The following is a 27,668-nucleotide window of genomic DNA, read 5'->3' on the forward strand; positions in this document are numbered from 1 at the left end:
TAAAGTAGTAAATAAATTTTAATTGACATAAAAGGCGAGATTGACAGCAATACAATAATAATGACATTCACACACTATTTACATCAATGGATCAGTCATCCAGACAGATGATCAAGAAGCAATGGCTTTGAGTAACTCATTAGTCCAGATGGACCTAACAAATATATACATAATATTTCATCCCAAAACAGCAGAATACTCATTCTTTCAAGCACACATTTGACATTTTCTGTGATAAATCACATTAGGCCTCAATACAAGTCTCAGTATTTAAGAAGAATGAAATATAATATCATGCATCTTCCCACCAGAACAGTATGAAACTAGAAATCAACTACTAGAAGTTATCTGGAAAGAACACAAATACATGGAAGCTAAACAACATGATACTAAAAAAATGAATGGATCAACCAAGAAATCCAAGAGGGAAAAAAAAAAAAAAAAAAAAACATGGAGAAGGAGTGTCTTGGTGGCTCAGTCAATTGAATGTCTGCCTTCATCTCAGGTCATGATCCCAGGGTCCAGCATCACGCTCCCTACTCATTGGGGAGCCTGCTTCTCCCACTCCCTCTGCCTGCCATTTCCCCCTGCTTGTGCTCTCTCCCAATATATCTCTCTAAACACAGGGTAAAAGAAATTGATAACAACTGTGCAAACTCTTTTGGACACAGCCAAAACATTTCTAAGAGGGAAGTTTATAGCAATACAGACCTGCCTAAAGAAACAAGAAAAATCTCATATCTTGCAACTAAAAGATATAACAAAAGAACAAAGCTAAAAGCTATTAAAAGGAAGAAAATAATAAACATTATGGCAGAAATAAATGAAATAGAGACTAAAAAATAATACAGAAGATCAATGATAGCAGGAGTTTGTTCTTTTGAAAATAAGCAAAGCTGATAATCTTGAGCCATATTTACCAAGAAAAAAGAGGACTAAAATAAATAAAATCAGAAATGAAAGAGGACAAATACAACACCACAGAAATGAAAGGACTGTAAAAAAATTATTATGAAAACTTACTTATCAGCATATTGGACAACCTAGAAGAAATGAATAAACTCCAAGAAACATATAACTGCAAAACTGAATAAGAAAGAACTAGGAAATTTGAACAGACCAATTACTAGTAAGGAAATTGAATCAGTAATCAGAAAAACTCTCAACAAACAAAAGTTCAGGACAAATTGACTTCACAGGTAAATTCTACCTAGCATTTTAAAAAGCATTAATACATTTTTGTTTTCAAATTGTGCCAAAATTTAAAGGAAATAAAAATTTCCAAATTCATTCTACAAGACCAGCATTACCTTGATATAGAGAAGCTTTGCACAGTGGCAGTATCGTAGCCAATGAGGTTTATCCAAGGCGCGATTATTGCTAATTAAAACCCTTGATATAGAGAAATTTGTTGCATTTCTATACATCAGTAATAAATTAGCAGAAAGAGAAATTAAGAAAACATCCCCATTTACAATGGTGCCAAAAAGAATAAAATATCTGTGAAGAAACACAACCAAGAAAGGTGAAATACCTGTACTCTGAAAATTTAAAAAAATATATCAGTGAAGGAAATTGAAGGTGACATAAACAAATGAAAAGATATTCCATGCTCATGGATTGGGTAAATTAATATTGTTAAAACGTCCAAATCCTTCAAAGCAACCTACAGATTTAATGCCATCCTTATTAAAATACCAACAGCATTTCCTACAGAACTAGAACAAACAGTCCTAAAATTTGTATGGAACCACAGACAAACCCAAAGAGCCAAAGCAATCTTGAGAAAGAAGAACAAAGCTGAAGGTTTCACAGTCCCATGCTTCAAGAAATAATACAAAGTTGGAACAATCTAAACAATCTAAGCAGTATGGTATTGCCATGGAATCATACATATAAATCAAAGGAACAGAATAGAAACTGCAAAAGTAAACCCACAACTATATGGTCAGTTAACCTTCAACAAAGGAGGAAAAAATATGTAATTGGAAAAAGACAGTCTCTTCAACAAATAGTGTTAGAAAACTGGACAGCAACATGCAAAAGAATGAAATTGGACCACTTTCTAACATCATACACAAAAGTAAACTCAAAATAGATTAGGACCTAAATGTGAGACCTGAAACCATAAAAATCTTAGAAGAGAGCTTAGTAATTTCTCTGACATCAACGATAACAACATCTTTCTTGATATGTGTCCTGAGGCATGGGAAACAAAAGCACAAATAAACTATTGCGAGTACATCAAAATAAAAAGCTTCTGCACAACAGAGGAAACAACCAACAAAATTAAAAGGCAACCTACTGAATGGCAGAAGCTATTTCCAAATGACATATCTGATAAAGTATTAGTATCCAAAATATATAAAGAACTTATGCAACTCAACACCAAAAACAAACAAGAAAACCAAATAGCCCAATTTAAAAATGGGCAGAAGACATGAATAGACATTTTTCAAAGAATATATCTGGATGCTAACAGACCCAAGAAAAGATGCTCAACATCAGTCATCACCAGGGAAATACAAACCAAAACCACAGAGATATCACTTCACATGTGTGAGAATAGCTAGAATCAAAAAGACAATAAATGCCAAGTGTTGGCAAAGATATGGAGAAAAAGGAACCCTCACACATTATTGGTGGGAATGTACATTGGTGCTATCACTTTGGAAAATCAAGTTGAGTTTCCTCAAAAAGTTAAAAATATAACTATCATATGATCCAGTAATAACACTTCTGGATGTTTACCCAAAGAATACAAAATACAATTTCAAAAGGATATATATACTTTTGTTTATTGCAGCATTATTTACAATAGCTAAATTATGGAAGCAGTCCAAGTGTCCATTGATAGATGAATGGATAAAGAATATAGTGTGTGTGTGTGTGTGTGTGTGCATACAATGTTTCTCAAACACTATTACAGTGAGTATTGGCATCCTGGGGCTTTCATCACCCAAGTATTAAGAAGTCACTGATAATAGATTAATGATGGAGAGAGTAATTGAAGGAAACTTAGAGGCATAAGTTATGGGTTGATCAAGAAGGATCCTGAAAGTCAGGGTAGGCTTTGGAAATTAAATTAATAAGTACTTATTTCCAATTCAATTCAATAATTGAACTTATTTCCAATCCAACTCAATAATAAATATAATTTATCCTTTATATCAGTATGTTACAGAAGAATTTACATGACTGAGAGGTTTGAGGGAAATAATTTAAAATTTCTTCCGACTGTTCTGTTTATTTTGTGAAAAAAAAAATCTATGAGAGTCAATGCTTTAACATTTTTAAACATTACATTTTTAAAATATCTTGCTTTTTCATCTCAGTTAGCCAGACTACTTGCAGTCAACAGTATCAGAAAATTAGGACAGTCCTTTGCCTTGTTTTCTGCTTTCGAAGCAAGCCAAAATACCTTTTGTGTCAGGGACAGCCATTGCATATGTGACAAAGGATTTTTTCTTTCATTAAATAAACAATAAATCAAATTTCTTCCCCCAGAAAAGTGATGGGAAAGAAATAAAACTAGCCTGTGGGTAAAGTCAAGTTTTGATAATACTGTTATGAAGCCTTTTAAAAATGATTTAAAAATGATTTTTCTAGCAACCTTGTCCACTGAAATTACTATTGCTTATATCAACATATAAGGTTTATATATACATTTAACCCTTAACATGTCTTGCATGCCTTTGAGGCCACTAACAAAGTACCATTTCTGGCTGATACTCTTAACTTGGCATTTGGCATTTCCCTTCAGATAGATATGTTTCTCTCAATTTACACATTTTGTTTCTTTTGTGGATTTGTTTTTCAATTCACATCATAAGTTTGGCATTTCCTGCATTCCATCTTCTACCCCAGTAGTTTCTAATTCTACACTCACTAAATGAGCCCATTTAGCCTTGTCCTCAACTACCACTATATTCTGGTGACTCCTAAATACACAATATCAACCCAGACCCTCTAATGAACTATGGAACCATGTATTTCAATTATTTATTACGTATTTCCACTGGGTAAATTTCCAGGTCAACGTGACTGTCTACTCCATAAACCTAAAACCTTTTTCTTTATCTGGAATTGGTGCCTTAGATAGACTCTTGGGTCTTATACCGGGCTCACTTTTCTCCTTCTCCTCCTATCCAATTAGTTATCAAATTCTGGCAACTCTACTTATTAAATATATGATTCATTGTATATGCTACTTCCACTGCTATTGCCCTTAGTTTAGGTACTTGTCCCTTTGCCTAGATTTCAGTTTTAGCTTTTTGACTAACCTTATTACCACTTTCACCCTACCACAAACAATCCTCCTCTGCCACCAGTATCATCTTTCTAAAAACAATTATAACCAAGTATATTATTTCCTTTCCTTTTCATAACAAAGTCCAAACTTCTTAACCTTAACATCCAAGATTCTTTTATGATTTGACTCCTGAATTTACAATGTTATTGCTCATTCTTCCTCTTCAAGCAACTCTTAAGTTTCCATTCTCCCAATACTCTTTGCTCAGTATCTGCCTTCTTTTGCCCATATTGTTTCCCTACTTGAATATCCTTCCTTTCTTCCGCATTTTCCCCCTGGCTGCTCCCTAACGAGCCTTCAGAGTTCTAATTACCTGTCACTTGCCCTGAGGACTAGTTCCCTGACCTTCTCAGACTGAATTAAATACCCCTTGCTCTACCATATCACTTTTGCCTTTGTCAACCACACTATCACTGTGAGTTAAAATTATGTTCTCATTTTCTGTTTTACCAGACTGCAAGTGTTAAAGGCAGAAACATCTTTCTAGTCTTTATGCCTAATTGCAACCAGAATGCTTCATCCAGTAGAGTTGCTTAAAGAGTATTTATAGAAATTTAAATTACAGAATCGATCAAAAAAAAAAAGTAACTGTGCTATCTTAAATCATTAGCCATCAAGTCCTTATTCATTAAAAAAAATTCTTATATATGTTGGTGATTGTATGTCAGTGATTGTGCTGTAGCTTTTTTGTGCTCCTCAAACTTCACTCATACTTTGTGTCAGAAGGTGCTGACATTTGGTTGTAAATTAAACATTTCAGTACGTGACAATTTTTACAACAGCACAACCTATATATTTGATCAAAACTCTGGAAGTAACACAGAATAACTTAGGTTATATATGCCATATGTTACCATACACTTTTTTTTAAGCATTAAGGATTGAACAGCTTGCAACAGGGCTTTTGTCAGAAATTATCAGGTCAAATCACTTAAAAGGAAAGGGTATTTTTCTTTACTACTTATTAAACATAATTAAGGATCATCCATCACTTTCTTCATGAAGTTTTTCATTTTGATCATCATTGCAAATGTACTGACTTTACCTGATTGTTATCATCAGTGGGAATTTGATCTGAGTGTTCCTGTCTTTGTTTCAGTATAAAGTAATGAATGATGTTACAGTTAATGGGGAAAAAATAACACTTTTGTACCGGGCATGTTCAAGTCAATTTAACAGTGTACATTTATCACAGATAAGCCCTCTAAAAGGTGGCTATTTTAAAAAGCTATTTTCTGAGTTACTTTTCATTCTGTTAAATGGAAAATATGCTTTCTGCTATAAATATTGGTAATTTCAGAAGTTTTAAGTTATTTTGGCAAAGATTTGCCTTTTATATTATAATCTACTAAAAATATTCATTTTTATTTCTAGTAATCCCAGAATGCAAAAAGAGTAACAAACAAGCCCCCCAATAAAGGGTAGCATAAAATAGAAGTAAATATATAAATGTAAGTGAAATCTGTTTTTTAAAAAGGACAAGTGAATTAACAGTTATATGATGAAGTAAAAATTTTCAAATTAGAGATTAACATGAAACAAAGGCCTGAAGTGAAAAAAATACAGTAGGTCAAATACTTAAGCACCATGAAATGCTTTCTTTAGAAAGTTATGAATTGACTAAGAAAAGAATAAAGAATGAAAATGTGTTCCTGAAGATGGCAGTGGATAATTTATTAATGTTTTAATATAGCTGACTAATTGAACCTAACTTTCTATGGTCCTGTCATTTTATACATATTTGTTTTTGGAAATATATATGTATTTTCAGTGTATACACCAGGGTATATATCAAATATATATTTGGGAAAATAAGATATGTATAAGAATTCTTAGGTGAAACAGATGTTATTAAAATAGCTTTGTGGAAAATAGTTGATGTTCCCACCGAAACACTTAATTTTTGTTCCTTTAATTAAAGATTTCATCTATAATCATTGTTTTAGCTATATTCAAATACAAATAATTTCCAAGTTTATACTTTAATTCATATATCTTTCCATATTTTTAATTCATTTGTCCAGCTGCTGTCTAGACATTCTGAAAGTCCCTACAACATATCAAAATTTACAATTTTTTTCCTAGCCTATTTCTTCTCCTCTGTTTTGTCTCAATTATGCTGTTATCACCAACCATTCCTGCAAAAATATTGAAACATCTATTAGGCTCCTTCTTCCTCCTACCCACATGCAATCAGTTGCCAAATCTCTTTGATTTTACCCTTTAAATATTTTTCTAATGTGCTCCCTCCTCTGTATGCCTACCTGTTGACTTAATTCTGACTTTTATCATCCCTCACTTGGTATTTGGTATTAGCTCCCAACTTTTTCTGTAACTCCAGACTTAACTCCCTTGAATCTATCCTCTACCTGGCTACCAAGAATTCCTCCAAAACACAAATAAGGTTATGTCATTACTCCTTAATAGACATAACTGACTAGAACCCCCATATCCGGATTTATCTTTTTGCTTCTCTCTCCTTTAAGTACATCAGTGCTGGGCTGTGATCCACAAAAAAGGCAAAATGAGAATTGAAAAGAGGTGGAGAGAAGATTTTGACCATTTGAGTCAGTGCATTTACCCTTTCCCTACCATTATTCCTCTGCCACTAACACTAAGAAGGGCTGAAAAGAGGTTGTGAAGGTGTGAAAGGCCAGAGGATTCACACACACACACACCCTCTCTCTCTTTCTCTAAACTCAACCAGATGGGTGTTTATGCAACTAATGTATCATTGAACACTACATCAAAAACTAATGAGGTACTGTATGTTGGTTAATCGAACATAATAAAAATAGCTAACTAACTAACTAAATAAATAAATAAAAGAAGTCCTGGAAAGCAGATTGGATGAAAAGAAATAAAAAGTAGTGACTGTCAATAAAATAAAATGAGACTGGAGTAAGTTTCAAAAAACAAAAGTGACCATTAAACTATGGATCTACCTAAGACATAATTAAAGATGTTAAATAAAAATAAAGCACAATTGAGGGGCGCCTGGTGGCTCAGTGGGTTAAGGCCTCTGCCTCCGGCTCAGGTCATGATCTCAGGGTCCTGGAATCGAGCCCTGCATCAGGCTCTCTGCTCAGTGGGGAACCTGCTTCGTCCTCTGTCTCTCTGCCTGACTACATGTGATCTCTGTCTATCAAATAAATAAATAAAATCTAAAAAAAAAAATAAATAAATAAAGCACAATTGAAAGCAGTGGTTTTATAAAACAAAATCAGATTATTTTTACATCCCAAAGATTTAAGATTCCTCAACACTCTGATTATACTCTCTGGTTGGACATGATCACCTAGGCAGTTTTTTTTTTTTTTCTTTTTAAGTGATTCATAGCTTATGTCATATTATCTATTTCTTAAAGTGACAGTGCTAAATAAAAGGGAGAGATCATCATTTTACAGGTGTAGAGGTTGAGGATCCAAGACATTAAATAAAAGGTTCACAGTTATTCATTTTGGAGTTCTAGATTATAAATAGATATTTCTATAGTTATCAGTTCCCTGCAATGGAATAGAATAAGAAGATAGAACAATTCAAACCTTTTTTTTTTTTCTTTTACTGCTGCCAGACAGTCTGACATTAAAATTAATTAAGGTAGGGGCACCTGGGTGGCTCAGTGGGTTAAAGCCTCTGCTTTCGGCTCAGGTCATGATCCCAGAGTCCTGGGATCGAGCCCCACATCGGGCTCTCTGCTGAGCAGGGAGCCTGCTTCCCTGCCTGCTTCTCTGCCTCTCTGCCTGCCTCTCTGCCTACTTGTGATCTCTGTCTGTCAAATAAATAAAATCTTTTAAAAAAATTAATTAAGGTCAATTCATGTTTTTATTTTCTTCAGGAAAGGAGTTCATTCTAATAATCTATTTTATAAAAATGTCTTTATGTGGTTATCTGCTCAGAGTTTAAAAATAAACAGAAACCTCTCAGAGATTAAGTAGGACCTATCACAGAATGGAGAACCCAGATATGGACCCTCAATTCTATGGTAAACTAATATTTGACAAAGCAGGAAAAAATTATCTTCAATAAATGATGCTGGGAAAATTGGACAGCTATATACAGAAGAGTGAAACTAGATCTTTCTCTTACACCACACACAAAGATAAACTCTAAATGGATGAAAGACCTCAATGTAAGACAGGAATCCATCAGAATCCTAGAGGAGAGCATAGGCAGTACATTTTTTACATCAGCCACAGCAACTTCCTTCAAGGAAAGTTTCTAAAGGCAAGCGAAACAAAAGCAAATAAAGAACTTCTGGAACTTAATCAAGATAAAAATCTTCTGCACAGCAAAGGAAACAGTAAACAAAACAAAGAGGGAACCCACAGAATGGGAGAAGATATTTGCAAATGACACTAAAGATAAAAGGCTGATATCCAAGATCTATAAAGAACGTCTCAAACTCAACACCCAAAAAACAAATAATCAAGTGAAAAAATGGGCAGAAGACATGAACATACACTTCTCCAAAGAAGACATATAAATGGCTAACACACATGAGAAAATGTTCGTCATCGTTAGCTATTAGGGAAATTCAAATCAAAACCACATTGAGATACCACCTTACACCAGTTAGAATGACCAAAATTAACAGGACAGGAAATAACAAATGTTGGAGAGGATGTAGAGAAAGGGGGACCCTCCTACACTGTTGGTAGGAATGCAAGTTGGCACAGCCACTTTGGAAAACACTGTGGCGATTCCTCAAAAAGTTAAAAATAGAGCTACTCTATGACCCAGCAATTGCACTACTGGGTGTTTACCCCAAAGATACATATGTAGTGAAAAGAAGGGCCACATGCACCTCAATGTTCATAGAAGCAACGTCCACAATAGCTAAAATGTGGAAAGCACCGAGATGCCCTTTAGCAGACAAATGGATAAAGATGTGGTCCATATATACAAGGGAATATTACTCAACCACCAGAAAAGATGAATCTAACTTTTGTATCAACATGGACAGGAGGAGATTATGCTAAATGAAACAAGACAAGCAAAGAAAGTCAATTATAATAAGGTTTCATTTATATGTGGAGTATAAGGAGTAGCATGGAGGACATTAGGAGAAGGAAGGGAAAAATGAAGGGGGTGGGAATCAGAGGGGGAGATGAACCATGAGAGACTGTGGACTCTGGAAAATAAACTGAGGTTTTAGATGGGATGGGAGTAAGGGGATGGTTTAGTCCTTGGGAGTTTTTCCTGACCTGCCTCCCAATTCCTGGTATATTCCCTGTTATCTTTCCATATCACTATACTTATGTGGTTGTCTTTCCTGTTGACTTGTGAGTTCCTTTTAAGGGCAAGGAAATTATTTCACCCTCTTAACCAGTTTAACACAGTGATTTAGCACACAAGGGATTCTCAGTAAATGAATGTTGTGTGTGTGACTGATGGATGACTGTCAACTAGTGAATTATCAGAAATACTAAATCACAGTGACCAATTTTAATGAGTTCAGAGTTGTTCCTTTTTAATTTCTCAGGCTCTATTATGTATTAATATTTACTCCTTTATAGTATAAAATAAATTGAAATTGAAAACAATATATTACCCAACTTACTCTGTTTCCAAATTTCTATCTATTTTCAACTTTTCAACAAAAGTGATTTGGGGGATCATTTTATTATTTTTAATTTGTTTTGTAGGATTTAGAAATTTACATATTGATGACCAGATAACTCTCATCCAATACTCTTGGATGAGCTTAATGGTGTTTGGACTAGGATGGAGATCTTATAAACATGTCAGTGGACAGATGCTATATTTTGCACCCGATTTAATACTAAATGAGTAAGTAGTAACTTGAATTTTGTTTGTATTATCACATAAGTGTATATGTAGGATAATCTTGAAAATTACATTTCAGTAGATGATTACACATTTAGTATCCCAAATAATAGAATTTTCCTAAAATGTTTATCAGAATTTTCTCAGGATATAACTTGACAAAACAAAATTAAAAAATTATATTATTATAACAGTAATTTGATATTTGGAGATTTCCCCTTTTGTTTCAATATATAGTAGTCATCTCAAATCCATTTTTTTAAACTTCAAAAGTGTATCAAGAAATATACTTAAAGATAAAATGAAATTTTCAGTTTACTAAATTAAAATTTTATACCTTGGTACTAATGAAGATAATGATATAAATTAGAAGTATTTTTGCTTGAAATTATTGACTTACCTTCAAAAAGTAAAGATATTCTCTCTCCTCCTGGAGGAAAAAATCAGACTGATAAGTTATTTTAAAAACTGAAAGATAAATATTTCAATTTTCTTAGCTACACTTAAATTACCATAATTAATTTTCTATGTATAACCTTAAACTGGCAAGAATCTTTTCATGGAAATATTTATACCATTCTAATGATGAATGATGACTCAGAATTATATGACATATTGTTACTTTTGTTTTATAGTTAACAGATAATTTTCATATATTTTATTCCATTTTGCCCTATAATCCCTTGAAATAGGTAAGGGATCAGTGCCCTTCATTTTACAGTTCAGAAAACAGGCTCAGAAGAATTGCATATCCTACCAAAGAATCTGAGTGACAGGATTAATTTTAGCTCTTCTGAGTCAAAATCTAGTTTTCTATTCACCATTTGTGTTAGCAGCATGTGACTAATGTGGCTATTGCAGAACAGCTCATGGTAGAGAAAATACCTTGTTAAAAAAATTTCTGCAACCTTCAGAATGTTTGGCCTTGTCAGTTATTTAATTTTTTGTACTGTTCTCTTTGTTACCATACATTTCCCCTAGAATAGTTCATGCTATAACTCTTCTACACTGAACTGAATACACAGAACTATTCTACATTCTTCAGTTTCTGTGAACTGAATCCATTCTCTGATTGGATTACACACAAAACTTTATTTTTTAACAGAAAATAAATCAGTAAATATATGATTTCCTGAGTGTTCCTCAACTCCACATATCAATTCCTTAAGTTTTTAAATGTAATAATAAAAGTGAGAAACAACATTAATCTTTGTCAATATGTATTAAATATGGTTTCCTAACTTTAAAATTTTTAACCTCAAAAATTCACTATTGTAAATAGTTTATTTTGTTTAAAATTCAAAATATTGTTTGTTTACAAAAAGACATTTTATGTAATATTCAAATTACCAAATCTCATTTTCTCTGATAAACTATACAGACTGGCTAAGACACTGTATATGTGTTTCTTTTTTCCTGTTCCTTTTTCTTTTGTGTTGTGTGTGATACAAGACAGAGGATGAAGGAATCATCATTTTATTCATTATGCCTCACCATGTGGCAAATCCCACAGGAGTTTGTCAAACTTCAAGTTAGCCAAGAAGAGTTCCTGTGTATGAAAGTATTGCTACTTCTTAATACAAGTGAGTGAGTACAGCAATTTTTACAAGATGTTTACTTTCTTAATTTTTAATTCATTGGGAAAGTTGTAAATGACAATATGATCATATGGTTATACATGAGGTATAATTCTTAGATTGTGGTTACAAAGGAGAAATACCTAATATACTGTCATAGACATTAATAAAATTATTTCATATTTCTCAGGTTTTACATAATTGTAAAATAGCTCACCAATTAGGCAATTTTTTTCAGATAAAATGTGCTTAAATGACTTTTTCATATTCACCTAATTAGGTATTATGAACTAATTAATACTGCATAAACACAAACTATCTTGCTTCCACCCCATTCCACAAAAGACTTACTATATAAAATACACAATTTTGTTTGGAACTATTTTATTTTATGTCAAAATAGGCAGTTATAACACATAACCTACAAAGATCAGTAGTATAACACAACAGCAGTTTATTTGTCACTCATATTCACAATGCAGTGAGATAGCAAGAAAACTCATGTTCCTTACATATAGGGGCTCCACCCTTTCATAGCAGCTTGAAGTCCTCCAGTGGATCTAATAAGAAAGACAAGCAGCAAGTGAGAAAAGACCTGGAAGTGGGGCCTAGAAGTATCATGTCACTTCTACCCACGTTTCATGACATATATTTAACGGTAGGATGGCTGGGAAATTTACTGTAGTTCTATATGCAGAAGAAATATCATGAAACATAGCACTGGTCACCAGGAGGATGGGCAAATATACATTTCACTCTTTCTCATATACAAAGAACACAAACATCTCTACCTCAGTGGATCCCCAAGTGTCTGGATGGGAAAATTTTTAAAAACTGCTTTTGCTTTTCACCTTTTTCTGTGCCCTTTCCATGCATAGGTAGGCTCAGCCTTTGAATATCTGATTTGATCCTTTCACTCACTGATTTGAAAGAGAACCTAAGGGAGCTAAGGTGAGCCAAGGGTTTTTCTCAGTAGTATCTTCTCAGGGACTTCTTTCCAGTAGCACAAATCTCAAATAGTTGAAGGTTGGGAATACACATCAGGGAAAAAAGACAAAAAAGCTAAATCCTTAAAAAGGAAGTTTTCTTCATGAAATCTATGTAAAGACAGGGACCAATACAGGATCTAAGTATCATAGCCCTATCCCCATACTTTGGGAACACTATTTGGAGCAGAGACCTTCAGGCCTAATTTGAAAAAAGAGCATAAATTGGGCTAAAGTACTGATATAGAACTAGCCAAGAGAGTCAATTAGAATAAATTCAATATTACAGAAGTTAACTCCTGTCCTTTTCTTGGTAGTAATGAATCCTATAGCATTTGGGTTAGAGATAATCTTAGATTTCCCAAATTGGTTGTTATTATTAACATAACTCTATATTTATAGATAGGGTACATTATGCTTAAGGGCCAACCCCTCTTCCCAAATCTTAGTAGCTTAACAAAAAAAAAAAAAAAAATTAAGTATGTATCTTTCCCACTATATGTTCAATGCAGATCAACAAGAAGGCTTTGCTCATTGCTATCACTCAGGTTTCCAGGCACATGGACACTATATCTTGACATTCTTCTCTAATCACTAGGCCATTGGCAAGGAAAGAAATAGTAAGGGAAGGAAATTACATATGTATAACTTTCAGTCACACACCATAGAAAACAAGATTCTTGGTCACTTGCAGCTTCAAGAAAAGGGAAAAACAGCTATATTTGGTGAATAGTACTTATGATTTCTACATTCTAATAAAAATCCTAATGAGATATTTGAGGAGAGACTTGGTAAAGCTTTAAGAAATTCATCTTTAATCTTAAAAAATAAGTAGATAAGTATTACAAAAATTTTGAGGTGAAGACAGAAATTAGAATTTTACCTAATTAATGCAGCGTGAAAGAAGAAAAAATACAAGAGTGTGAATCAAGTCAGACTAGTATATATTAGAACTTAATATGGTGTAGTGGAAGCATCATGAACCAATGAGTATGGAGCAAATTAATATTGTTAGGAAAAATAAGTTTTATATTTGGGGAAAACTTAGTTTGGATATTTAACTCAAATTATATCTTACATATCAGATAATTCATTTAAGTGTACAAACTTAAAATGTTAAAACACACTAAAAGGAATCTAATTGATTTTGAGATTTCAAATAAGAGTTTAGAAATAAATGCATTTGGAAAGTTGACAAAGGAAAAGTTCAATGATTTGATAAATAAGTATTTAAACCTCTAATTTGCTATTAAAAATTAAAATAAAGATCTTCATGAAAATATACCAAGTTGAACACACCATTGTTTCCTCTAAAACTACAGTAAAATATTACTAAAGGGATTTTTTAAGAAATAACAATGAGAGAAATCAATAACAATAAAATTCTGCAAGCCAGCAAGCAGAGCTAGGTTAGCATATCTGAGAAGTTTGGATTTTAAGGCACAGGAAAGAAACAAACAAACAATAAATACTTTGATTTGCAACACCAAATCTCTGGCATGTTTCTCAGTTGGCAACAGCAATGATTTTTTGAGATAGCAGTGAAGGTAGAGTTAAAAATACAAAATTCTTTTTAAAGTCCATAACCAGAAATCGTCCAACCATGAAATTGTCCCTCTCCAACTCGGGCAGAGAACTTACATTTAGTTTCCGAAGAAAATATAACAGAGGGTGGCTGGATTGTTGAACTGTAGGCAGGCACTGTTAAGGGCTAGCGGTCCTATAATGACAATAGATTAATTATACATCAAATGTTGAGACACCATCTTCCAGAATACTCCCTTCACTCTAAGAACATTGTTATCCAGGTTTACATCCTCTAGACAGGAGAATGCAAGATTGTTCTCTGCAGAAATTCTTTCACCAGAAATAAAAAGAACTAATGTGTTCATAGCAGGTGTTTCTCTTTGAAACATATCAGCCAGGTTGCCCTGTAGTAAAGCTCACAATCAATAAGCACTACCTATTGAAACAGAACTGTGATGCGGCCTTGTAGTTTTCCACTCCTGAATATAAATAACTAAGGCACCTGAGAGAGTCCTTTAACATCAAAGACAAATCAAACAGAAAAAAAAAATGCAAGTAGGAAGACACAGAAGGTGTAGGGAGATGAAAACCTCAAAGATATTAAAAAGCTATCCCTCTTTAGAAAGATAATAGAACATATTGCACCAAAGAAACAAGTACTGGATACTGTGAAAAAGAAATAACACATTAAAAACAAGGAGAAGTGAGTTGGGGGAAATTGGAGGGGGAGACAAACCATGAGAGACTGTGAACTCTGAGAAACAAACTGAGAGTTTTGGAGGCGAGGGGGGTGAGGGGGTTAAGAGAGCCTGGTGGTGGGTATTGAGGGCACATATTGCATGGAGCATTGGGTGTGGTGCACAATGAATTTTGGAACACTGAAAAAAGAATTAAAAGCAAAGAACTTTTGTAAATTGAAAATTGAAAAGCAGACTATGAATATATATATATATATATATATAATGAAAGCAGAATTTAAATGTCAGTACAGGCACTGGTAGACAAAGTTAGGACACCTCTCAAAAGTAGAGCAAAAACCCAAAAATACAGAAAATCAGAAGTGAGGAAGCCCAACATGCAAACAGTTGGAGCACTAGAAAGAGATAACAGGAAAATACATAGGAGAAGAAATCATCAAGGAAATAATTAGTCTTAAAGGTGTTTGGAAAATTTCATGTAAAAGAATGAAGTTAATCATCAGAAGTTATTATCAACAGTTATATGCCAATAAGCTAAGCAACCTAGATGAAATGGATGCATTACTGGAAAACTATAAACTCCCAAAATTGAACCAGGAAAAAATTGACAACCTGAATAGACTGATATCTAGTAACGAGATTGAAGCAGTGATCAAAAACCTCCCAAAAAACAAGAGCCCAGGACCTGATAGATTCCCTGGGGAATTCTACCAAATTTTCAAGAAATAACACCTATTCTCCCGAAGTTGTTTCAAAAAATTGAAGTAGAAGGAAAACTTCCAGACTCTTTCTGAAGCCAGCATTACCCTGATCCCCAAACCAGGCAAAGACCCTACCAAAAAGGAGAATTTCAGACCAATATCACTGATGCATATGGATGCTAAGATTCTCAACAAGATCCTAGCAAATAGGTAGAGAAAGGGAAATTAGAGAATCGATTCCATTTACTATAGCACCAAGAACCATAGGATACCTAGGAATAAACCTAACCAAGGAGGTGAAGGATCTGTACTCGAGAAACTACAGAACACTCATGAAAGAAATTGAAAAAGATACAAAAAGATGGAAAACCATCCCATGCACTAGGATCAGAAGAATAAACATTGTGAAAATGTTTATACTGCCTAGAGCAATCTATACTTTTAATGCCATTCCAATCAAAATTCCACCAGTATTTTTCAAAGAGCTGGAGCAAATAATCCAGACATTTGTATAGAATCAGAAGAGACCCCGAATTGCTAAGGAAATGTTGAAAAACAAAAATAAAACTGGGGACATCACACTACCTGATTTCAAGCTTTACTACAAAGCTGTGATCACCAAGATAGCATGGTATTGGCATAAAAACAGACACATAGAACAGTGGAACAGAGAGCCCACATATGGACCCTCAGCTCTATGGTCAAATAATCTTTGAAAAAACATGACAAAATATACAGTGGAAAAAAGGCAATCTCTTCAATAAATGGTGCTGGGAAAACTGGACAGCTATATGTAGAAGAATGAAACTCGACCATTCTCTTACACCATACACAAAGATAAACTCAAAATGGATAAAAGACTTCAACGTGAGACAGGAATCCATCAGAATCCTAGAGGAGAATGTAGGCAGTTCTTTGACATCAGCCACAGCAACTTCTTTCAAGATATGTCTCCAAAGGCAAAGGAAACAAAAGCGAAGATGAACTTCTGGGACTTCATCAAAATCAATAGCTTCTGCACAGCAAAGGAAACAGTCAAGAAAACAAAGAGGCAACCCACAGAATGGGAGAAGATATTTGCAAATGACAGTACAGACAAAAGGTTGATATCCAGGATCTATAAAGAACTCCTCAAACTCAACACACACAAAACAGACAATCATATCAAAAAATGGGCACAAGATATGAACAGACACTTCTCCAATGAAGACATACAAATGGCTATCAGACACATGAAAAAATGTTTATCATCACTAGCCATCAGGGAGATTCAAATTAAAACCACATTGAGATACCACTTTACACCAGTTAGAATGGCTAAAATTAGCAAGACAGGAAACAACATGTGTTGGAGAGGATGTGGAGAAAGGGGAACCCTCTTGCACTGTTGGTGGGAATGCAAGTTGGTCCAGCCTCTTTGGAGAACAGGGTGGAGATTCCTTAAGAAATTAAAAATAGAGCTTCCCTATGACCCTGCCATTGCATTCCTGGGTATTTACCCCAAAGATACAAATGTAGTGAAAAGAAGGGCCATCTGTACCCCAATGGGGTACAGCAGCAATGGCCACGGTCGCCAAACTATGGAAAGAACCAAGATGCCCTTCAACGGATGAATGTATAAGGAAGGTGTGGTCCATATACACTGTGGAGTATTATGCCTCCATCAGAAAGGATGAATACCCAACTTTGTAGCAACATGGAAGGGACTGGAAGAGATTATGCTGAGTGAAAGAAGTCAAGCAGAGAGTCATTTATCATATGGTTTCACTTATTTGTGGGGCATAACAAATAGCATGGAGGACAAGGGGAGTTAGAGAGGAGAAGGGAGTTGGGGAAAATTGGAAGGGAGGTGAACCATGAGAGACTACGGACTCTGAAAAACAATCTGAGGGGTTTGAAGTGGCAGGAGGGTGGGAGGTTGGGGTACCAGGTGGTGGGTAATATAGAGGGCACGGATTGCCTGAAGCACTGGGTGTGTGAAAAAATAATGAATACTGTTATGCTGAAAATTTTTTTTAAAAATCAATAAATGCAAAAACATTAAAAAAAAAGAAATTAAAAATAGAGCTTCCCTATGACCATGCAATTGCACTACTGGGTATTTACCCCAAAGATACAAATGTAGTGAAAAGAAGGGCCATCGGTACCCCAATGGGGTACAGCAGCAATGGCCACAGTCCCCAAACTGCGGAAAGAACCAAGATGCCCTTCAACGGCTGAATGGATAAGGAAGGTGTGGTCCATATACACTATGGAGTATTATGCCTCCATCAGAAAGGATGTATACCCAACTTTTGTAGCAACATAGACGGGACTGGAAGAGATCATGCTGAGTGAAATAAGTTAAGCAGAGAGATTCAATTATCATATGGTTTCACTTATTTGTGGAGCATAACAAATAGCATAGGGCAAGGGGAGTTAGGAGAAGGGAGTTGAGGGAAATTGGAAGGGGAGGTGAATCATGACAGACTATGGACTCTGAAAAACAATCTGAGGGTTTTGAAGGGGCGGGGGTGGGAGGTTGGGGGAACCAGGTGGTGGGTATTGGAGAGGGCACAGATTGCATGGAGCACTGGGTGTGGTGCAAAAACAATGAATACTCTTATCGCTGAAAATAAATAAAAAAATAATAATAATTAAAAAATTAAAAAATAAAGGAATGGAGTTGGACTCTTACTTAAAATAGATCAAAGGCTTAAATTTAAGAGTTTAAACTACAAAACTATTAAAATAGAGGGAAGACTTCATGATGTTGAATTTGGCAATGATTTCTTGGATTTGACACAAAAAATGCAGGCAATAAAAGTAAAAAAGATAAATGGATTTCATCAAATTTAAAACCTTAGGACATTAAAGGTCATGAAAACAGAATAAAAAGTCAACCCACTGTATGGGAGAAAAGAATTGAAAATCATGTATCTGATAAGGAAAAAAGTATTAATATCTAGAATATATAAAGAATTACAGTGACAATTAAAACATTTTTAAATGGACAAGAGCCTGAATAAACATTTCTTCAAAGAACGCATACAAGAAGCCAGTAAGAACGTGAAAAGATCCTCAACATCACTAATCATTGGGGAAATACAAATCAAAACCACAGTGAGATACCACTTCATACACCCATTTAGATGATTATTTACTCTCAGTAAAACAAAAAGTGACTCTACTGTGGTAACATTTTACATAACTAAATAATATATACTGAATATTGATCTAGCTAATATTTCCAAAATTTTATTAGGAAGATGAAAAATAGGAAGTTGTTTGTGTGTGTGATCTAATGGTATGGAGGTGATGGTAGATCTGAAAGATGGTAATAGAGCTACAGCCTCAATTTCCACACTGGAAAATCAAAAGTGAAAAATTTTAAAAAATCAAGAATCAACACCACAATGTTGCTATTTAATTCTGTGGAAGAAAAAATTAAAATAAATAGATGAAAAAGTCGAAAGTGTTTGCCTCTGAAGCATGAGAAAATTTGGGTTGCCTGGGCACTACTTTTTGCCCTAATAATGTTGCAAAACTGACAATATTAAACATTAAACAATAAACTTAGAAAAATATTTGAAATAGAACATAAGCCCCTATAAATAAGTGAGTACAAAACAGAATAAATTAAAAATAACTAATGCTAGACTAGAAAAATATTTCAAATACCAAATGATAAGACAATTAAATAAATTGTACTCCTACAATTTTGTTAAGTGAAATTAAATGTGAGAATTAAAACATTTATTTTTAAAGAATTTGGAAAGATATAAGTAAATGTTCTCAATATAATGTTAGAGAATGTCCCAAGATATAAGATTGTAGAACCTGGTGACTTGTAATACTTTATGTATATTCTATATTTTCTAAAATTTTTCCAATGAATATATATTATTTTAAAGTTAGCTAAATCAAAAAAAAAATAAAGATCCTTGTGTTTTTTAAAAAATGTATTTTTATGTAAAATAGCATCTGGCTAACTGCCCATGACTCACCATCTCCCAATTTGCTACTAAGATATTTGCAAGAAATCCTAAAACTCACTTGTGGAATCAACAAAAATCTGAGTGAAAATTCTGAGTGAAAATACTGGTTGTAATAATCAAGGAAAAAATGAATTAAGGTAAGGAGCTTAAAGCAAATAGAAATATTATGAGAGTTAGTTCATTATTGATCTGAAATATAGGAAAGAGAGTAGGAGAGGAGGAAAAACTTCAAAATGTTCCAGGAGCATAGGGTGTGAGCCCAATGATTAGATTATAATATCCCCCAAACTTCTCGTTAGTGGTTGATACTAAAAAGTTGTGAGGCAGTCTGGGATTAGGCCTGATTTTCTCTTAAAGAGGATAATCGGTTCAAGTACTGGTTCTAAATACCTAGTTCCTTTTTTTTTTTTTTTTTTAATTTATTTGACAGACAGAGATCACAAGTGGGCAGAGAGGCAGGCAGCGGGGTGGGGCGGGGGGAGGCAGGCTCCCTGCCAAGCAGGGAGCCCAACATGAGGCTCCATCCCAGGAACCTGGTATTAGGACCTGAGCCAAAGGCAGAGGCTTTAACCCACTGAGCCACCCAGGAGCCCCCTAAATACCTAGTTCTTGAAAGCCTAATGGGAAATGGTACTTCAGTAACCAGAAGGAAGAATAATTTTATTTTTTAAGGGTTTGATTTTTTTTTTTTTAATTCCAGCTAACCTAGAGCATAACATTAGTTTCAGGTGAACAGTATAGTGACTCAACACTTCCATATAGCACCAAGTGCTCATCGCAAGTAGACTCCTTAACCCCCATCACCTATTTTACCCATCTTCCCATAAGCATCCCCCCATCCCTAGTAACCATTAGTTTGTTCTCTATAGTTGAGTCTGTTCCTTGGTTTGCCTGTTTCTTCCCCCTCCCCCCAAATAATTTTATATTCATGTTTAAGAGTGGGAGAGATGTGAGGATTGGTTGGGAAGTATGAAAAAGAATAACAGAGGTTTAAAATAGCTGCTATCTGAAGTAATTAGAGAGAAGAGACCATACATACATAAAGCATATTCATACAACGTATATACAACAGTAAAGTTTAAAATGAGTAAAAATCACATATTGCCATAATTGCCCTTGAAAGTTTTTTTTATATTTACTATATGAGCCATTGAAAACTCAGAACCAAAGAATTTACTTTTTGGTTTCCTTGATTCATTATCTGTATACTTATTTTTTCCAAGGGGAGTGGAAACCAAGTTCTGATTGGGGAATAAGGAATAAATACGAGTTTTTTTAAAAAAAGATTTTTTTTTTCCCTTTGCTAGGCATATGCAGTTGACTTTGCTTAAATTAAGTGCACCTCTTTTAGAAATATTACTAAGGGTCAAGATCATAAATGTAGAGTTATATAAATCTAAGAGATTAAGTGATTTTTTTCTTTCAACTATCTAGATATAGCTGCAGGAAAAGGGAGCTGTTTCATTTAAGTTTGAAGGTTTGCATGTAAGATAAATGCAACCAAAGCAAAAGGAAACAAGAAAATTGGGAGTTCTGGTGATAATTTGCTGAAGAAATCAAGCAGAACATCTTAAACAAGTGACAACAGAAGGACCTAAAATACTAAGGATAAAATTGTAGGTAAAATTGACAATGTAGTGGAAATAAGAGAACTAGCAGTAAGAATAAGAAGTTGTGCCTACATTTTGGCTATCAGAATTAAAGATTACAGTGGTAAATATCTGAATTACCAGTTAACATCAAATGGGAATAAGATGCATTCCCATTAAAATAAGCAACAAAAAAGGAGTATTTGCCATTGTTATTATTTAATATTGTTCTGGAAATCCTAAACCCATGCACTGAATCATGAAGCAGAAACAAGAGCTACACCTATTGGGAAGGGAGAAATGAGGATATTTCAAGTACAGTATTGAATACCAAAAAAAAATAAATAAATAAAAAAATAACCAAAAGTTATCAACCAAAACTATTTGATTTGAAAATGGAAATTAAAAGAAATTAATAAAAATAGAGTATAATGAAGTGGCTGGATATGAGAAGTATTGAAATATCAATAGCTATCTCTCAAATGAGCAGGAAGGAATTAAGGAATTTAATGAAGCAATGTTAAAATTACAGCAAAAAATAAATTATCCATGAATAATCTGAATGACAAATATTTCAGATTTATATGAAGACAAACTTGACAGAGAGATCCAGGCATTTTTTTTTATGATTTTATTTATTTATTTAACAGACAGAGATCACAGGTAGGCAGAGAGGCAGGCAGAGAGAGAGACAGGAGGAAGCAGGCTCCCTGCGGAGCAGAGAGTCCAATGTGGGGCTCGATCCCAGGACTCTGAGATCATGACCTGAGCTGAAGACAGCAGCTTTAACCTACTGAGCCACCCAGGTGCCCCTAGGCATTTTTTTTAATTTTTTATTTATTTTCAGCATAACAGTATTCATTATTTTTGTACCACACCCAGTTCTCCATGCAATCCATGCCCTCTCTAATACCCACCACCTGGTTCCCCCAACCTCCCACCCCCCCCAATTCAAACCCCTCAGATTGTTTTTCAGAGTCCATAGTCTCTCATGGTTCACCTCCCTTCCAATTTCTCCCAACTCCCTTCTGCTCTATAACTCCCCATGTCCTCCATGGTATTTGTTATGCTCCACAAATAAGTGAAAACATATGATAATTGACTCTCTCTGCTTGACTTATTTCACTCAGCATAATCTCTTCCAGTCCTGTCCATGTTGCTACAAAAGTTGGGTATTCATCCTTTCTGATGGAGGCATAATACTCCATAGTGTATATGGACCACATCTTCCTTATCCATTTGTCCATTGAAGGGCGGGTTCCATGATTTGCATATAACACCCAGTGCTCCATACAATCCATGCCCTCCTTAATACCCATTGTAAAAAGATCGAGCATACATATAATTTCAAACTAAATCCATTCCTGAGACAGGAATATAGAATGATAGATGCTCTTTTGAACAAATGCTAAGTTAAATGAGTAATCCATTGATACAGCTCTAGGTAAGCTAAAATATTCTTTAGTTTATCTAGTTATTCTTATATGCTTCAAGAGAACTATAAGTTTGTGTGTCCTAAAGTTATCAATAACATTCTTCCCTATTTAAGAAGTCTAGAGTTCCATTCAAAAGAAACTTTTACACAGCTCAGAAATTGTTTTATTGTAAACTGCTACTGTCATCTTTTTTAAAAACATAACTGCCACTTGTAGTTATATTCTTACAGTTCCTTTGGAAGGACTAAGAAGTCAAAATCAGTTTGAAGAGATGAGATCAAGCTACATTAGAGAGCTCATCAAGGCTATTGGGTTGAGGCAAAAGGGCGTTGTCTCTAGCTCACAGCGTTTCTACCAACTTACAAAACTTCTTGATAACTTGCATGATGTAAGTATTTTGTTTTCTAGGATAATCTTTTAAATATTAAATCTACATTTTACTTTGTATGGTTTCTTCAAACTCATATTTCTACTTTTGTTTTAAAACAGTATTTGCATCACACTCCTCAGAACTTGCATTGTACTTTTTTCATTTTCAATGTAGATCATCCAAATATCCTTTTACTAGTATTTGTATAAATATAGATTAATTTAATGGTTTATAGGAATTGTGATAACATTTTCCCGAGTATGTTCTAAAATATTTTTGCCTTAAGTTACAGAAGATTTTATATAATCAGGAAAAGCAAAGACATGGGTGTGGACAATAAGACTCTCATATAATTTTGGATGGCATTATAAGTTAATAACAGTGCTAATGGACAATTTGACAGTTTACTCACTAGGTCAAATTTGAGACCTTATTTCTGAATATGAACAGATAGCCAAGGATTGTTAGCCATATAGGTAAAGCCTTTATAATGAAAGGAAGAAATCAAATACACAGAAAAAAAGGAATGAAGGAAGAAGCCCCAGAACAGAGAACAGAAAAAAGATTCAAGAAAATTAAGATATTCAGAGAAATAAGAATGATATTGCATCTGTGAAACAAAAATAGAAAACATTTGTAAAGGAATATTTAGAAAGAACACATTTTTGGATAACTAAATACAGAAAAACAGAAATTTAAAATTTAATAGGGCTGAAATATAAATCTCAGATAAACTCAGAAGAAATAACAAAAATGATAAATGAAAAATCAGAAGAGAAAATAAATTTAGGAGATTAATTCAAGGAGGTTCATTTCCCAATTAAAAGGAATCTCTGAAACAATATAGAATATCAAAGAGAGGAAATTATATAAAAAAATAAAATAAAAGTTGCTGCACCAGAAATATTTTAATTTTCTGATGATAATGGCCTGGTATACAAGCATAGCACAATTGAACAAAGGCACATTATTGTAGAATTTTAGAATACCAGACATAAAGAGACTATCCTAAAATAGAGCAGTGAGAAAAGAAACAAGTCACATAAAAATGATCAGGATTCAAAATGATGTTGGACTTCTTAACAACAATACTGGAACCCAGAAAACAATGGAACAATGGCTTCAGAATTTGGGAGGAAAGGAAAATCTTCAAAGAATTTTATTTTATTTTTAGATTTTATTTATTTATTTGACAGACATCATAAATAGGCAGAGAGGCCGGCAGAAAGAGGGGGAAACAGGCTCCCCACTGAGCAGAGAGCATGATATGGGGCCCGATCCCAGGACCCTGGGATCATGACCTGAGATGAAGGCAGAGGCTTTAACCCACTGAGCCACCCAGGTGACCCATCTTCAAAGAATTTTATACCCAGCCAAGCCATCAAATGAATATGATGGCAACTTAAAAAGTATTTTCCAATGTGCAAGGTGTCAGAGTGCTTACCTCAAGTACAACCATACTCAAGGACATCTACAGGATGTTTTAACCATAAAACACTGGACTAAGCCAATGAAGTAGAAGATCCAACCCAGGAGAGATGCAGAGGGATGTTCTAGCATATTAACTGTGCTGGACAATCATTAGTTTAAGTTGGAGCAGTAATACACAGGGTTTCAGAATACCAGGACCAGGAAAAAATGATGGAACTGAGGGATTACCAGTATGTATGAACATATTGAGGTGTGTTTTTACAATTGTGTCAGAGAATTTGACTATAGCTTTGTGATAAAGGAAAGAAAGCAAAACAGAAAAACAAGGGGAGGGCGCCTGGGTGACTCAGTGGGTTAAGCCTCTGCCTTCGGCTCAGGTAATGATCTCGGGGATCGAGTCCTGCATCAGGCTCTCTGCTCAGGAGGGAGTCCACTTCCCCCCTCTCTCTCTGCCTGCCTCTATGCCTACTTGTGATCTCTCTCTCTCTCTCTCTCTCTGTCAAATAAATAAATCTTTAAAAAAAAGGAAAGAAAAACAAGTGATTAGCTCTAGCAAGTAAAAATTAAGTCATATATGTGAAAGGAAATATAATCCAGCAGGAAACAATAAAAATCTTTGAAATATAATTGCTGGGTATTGATTTAGTCAAAAATTGAGATATAGCTATATAGAGAATGAGAAGAGAAAGCGTGCATAGTTGGAAGAGGTGTCTAGTATAAGAGAGCCAAAAATTCAATTTTTGTAATAGAAACTAAATCAAAATATCAAATTTGAAAAACAAAGTTTATTAGAAATACAGAGATAAATATTTAAAGATATGGGCTAAAGAAATTGAAAATCATTGCATCTGGAGAACTAGAATAAAGAAGGGAAGAATTCTATTAGAAAACTGTTGGATTTTGTTATTGCTGCTGGGTCCTATTAGGCTTTTAAAATTATTTATGTTAATTATTTGACAAAGATTAAAACTAGATTAAAATGAATTATGTTGGGTTCTTTGTGTTGACGGGGGAAGAGTCAATATTTTGTTATGTGAAAAATTCTGTCTATTAACAAATAGGGCTTATTAAATAATTGCATTTTTGAAATTATATATGCCTTATGCATATTATATATATTCCTGGGTATGTTTGTATACATTTATTAAAAGAAAAAAGAACTTAAAAGAAAGTCCTCAAAATGTTCATATCAATGATCCTGTGGGATTATGAGTGACTTTCATTTCTTTAAATTTGTACTATCAGAATGTTTCATTGTATGTAGTGTTTTACATATTCTAGAGAGTGAAGGGAGTTATTTTGGTGAGAAAAAAATAAGCTGTCTTATTTTATTATATGAATGTATTATTTTTTTTTTCTTGTTTCTTATCCATTTGTGAAATCAACAGCTTGTCAAACAGCTTCATCTGTACTGCTTAAATACATTTATCCAGTCCCGGGCACTGAGTGTTGAATTTCCAGAAATGATGTCTGAAGTTATTGCTGCACAGTTACCCAAGATCTTGGCAGGGATGGTGAAGCCTCTGCTCTTTCATAAAAAGTGAATGCCATTTTTATCTTTAAAAATTAAATTTTGTGGTATGTCTGTTTATCTTTTGGTCAGGATTATGAGGTCTTACGTTTTTACAATGTCTTCTTAAAGCCTTACATTTATAACATATATTGTGTAAATTTCAGAGAAAATTGTGAAGTTTTGTTTTCCTTTATGAAGCATAATTATAATTTTAAGGTGTTTTATGTACTTATATATTCACTAACAGTTTACAGGATTGAAAAAGTACTAAAATTGATTGCCAAAGTAAACTTAATCTTGTCCATACTAATTCCTACCATTTAGATGAAGATTTTTAACTTTTGCATCTAATGAATCTACTTTAGAGGAAAAAAATCTTACATGTAAAAATAAAAAGTAATTATGTATGTTCCTTCTAGGTAGCTCCTTTTGCCTCCTTGATTATATTTACAAAAATGAATCTTTGAAATGGTATGCAAAATTTTGTCTAAATGAGCTTTTACACATTTTTGTGAGTAAAAAAAAAAAATCATAACCTTCATTAGATTTTCCAAAGGGTTTTTAATGCAAAAAAATATAGAGAATGAGAGTTTAAAATCCCTGAAATGGATTGAGGGTGTGATATTAGGGGAAAAAACAGCTCACGTATTGACTATTTCCCAAACTGGAAATACACATCTCTAAGGAAGTTATTAAGGAGAGCCATATCATTATGGTAACATTATTAGGGATTTTATAGTTTTTTACTAAGCTTTTTTGGGACTTGTCCTTTAATAAGGTATTGTGAATCAAAATAGGAATCCACAGGAGTCTGTAGTCTAATGCCACTCCTTACTATTGGGGGCAGGTAGAAAATCATGTAACCTTACTGATTTTCAATTTCCTCACCTTTACCACTGTTATATTTCCTGCAAAATGTTCATTTTAGTCAGAGCTTCTTATTCTCTTCTTAATAAAAAAAAAAAAAAGAGAGAAAGAATGGGATGGATGAAGATGGGGAAGAAAGTTAAGGGAGAGAGGAAGGGTAGAGAAAATAAGAAATATTATTTTCTTTCTTTACTCAATGGGAGATAATGACAAATCACAGGTTGAAAGTTTTTGAGTGTCTTAGATCCAATTCTAAGAGAGATATTTCAAGAAATACTAGGTACAGTCTTAAAATAATACAACCAATTACAATAACTAGAAAACAATTCACACTGTTATATGAACTGAAAATATTGCATTAGAAGATGGACAAGAGTTCTTTTCTGAGATGAGTCACTGGAAATCCATTTATTTTTTTAAAGATCAATCTATCTATCTGTATATATAAATACAGATAGATAGATTTAAAAAAAAAACAAGAAAAACTAAGTTTGTACCCCTGAAAAATTTCAATAAAAATAAACACTGTTTTTTCTATATAAACTAATTTATATCATTTTAGGCATATATCATATATTTATGCCTTACCTGTTATATATAAATAAATATATATAATATTTTTAATAGCTCAGAATAACTAGTAGACCAAATTTTTTTCCAAATTTTTAAAAATATTGCACATTATCTTACAAATAAGATATTGCCTTGTGCAAATTAGTGGTTATTAATAAGAAAACCAAAATAGCTTCAAAAATAGTATAGAAAGCATTTACTGACTTCTCTAATTTCCTAATACCTTTTGGAGTACCCTTTCCCTTCAACTGATAAATCTTTGCAGTTTACCAAAGTGACATAACATCACTTAATGAATACTAATGTAACCCCCAAAACAAG

At 33.8% G+C, this 27,668-nt stretch overlaps 1 protein-coding gene across 1 annotated transcript in view; it reads left to right on the top strand.

Annotated features, from left to right (window-relative positions):
- PGR (progesterone receptor) overlaps nt 1–26,325 on the top strand; it is a 96,447-nt gene extending 70,122 nt beyond the window's left edge. Inside the window, exons 5-8 of the mRNA XM_082683348.1 lie at nt 9,961–10,105; nt 11,555–11,685; nt 22,824–22,981; nt 25,783–26,325. Of these exons, the coding sequence (XP_082539474.1) occupies nt 9,961–10,105; nt 11,555–11,685; nt 22,824–22,981; nt 25,783–25,938 (590 nt within the window). The 3' untranslated portion in view covers nt 25,939–26,325. The remainder of the gene's footprint in view (nt 1–9,960; nt 10,106–11,554; nt 11,686–22,823; nt 22,982–25,782) is intronic.
- The last annotated feature ends 1,343 nt before the right edge of the window (nt 26,326–27,668 follow it).

The sequence above is a fragment of the Mustela nivalis genome, assembly GCF_964662115.1.
Source record: "Mustela nivalis genome assembly, chromosome: 9".
Taxonomy (NCBI): Eukaryota; Metazoa; Chordata; class Mammalia; order Carnivora; family Mustelidae; genus Mustela; species Mustela nivalis.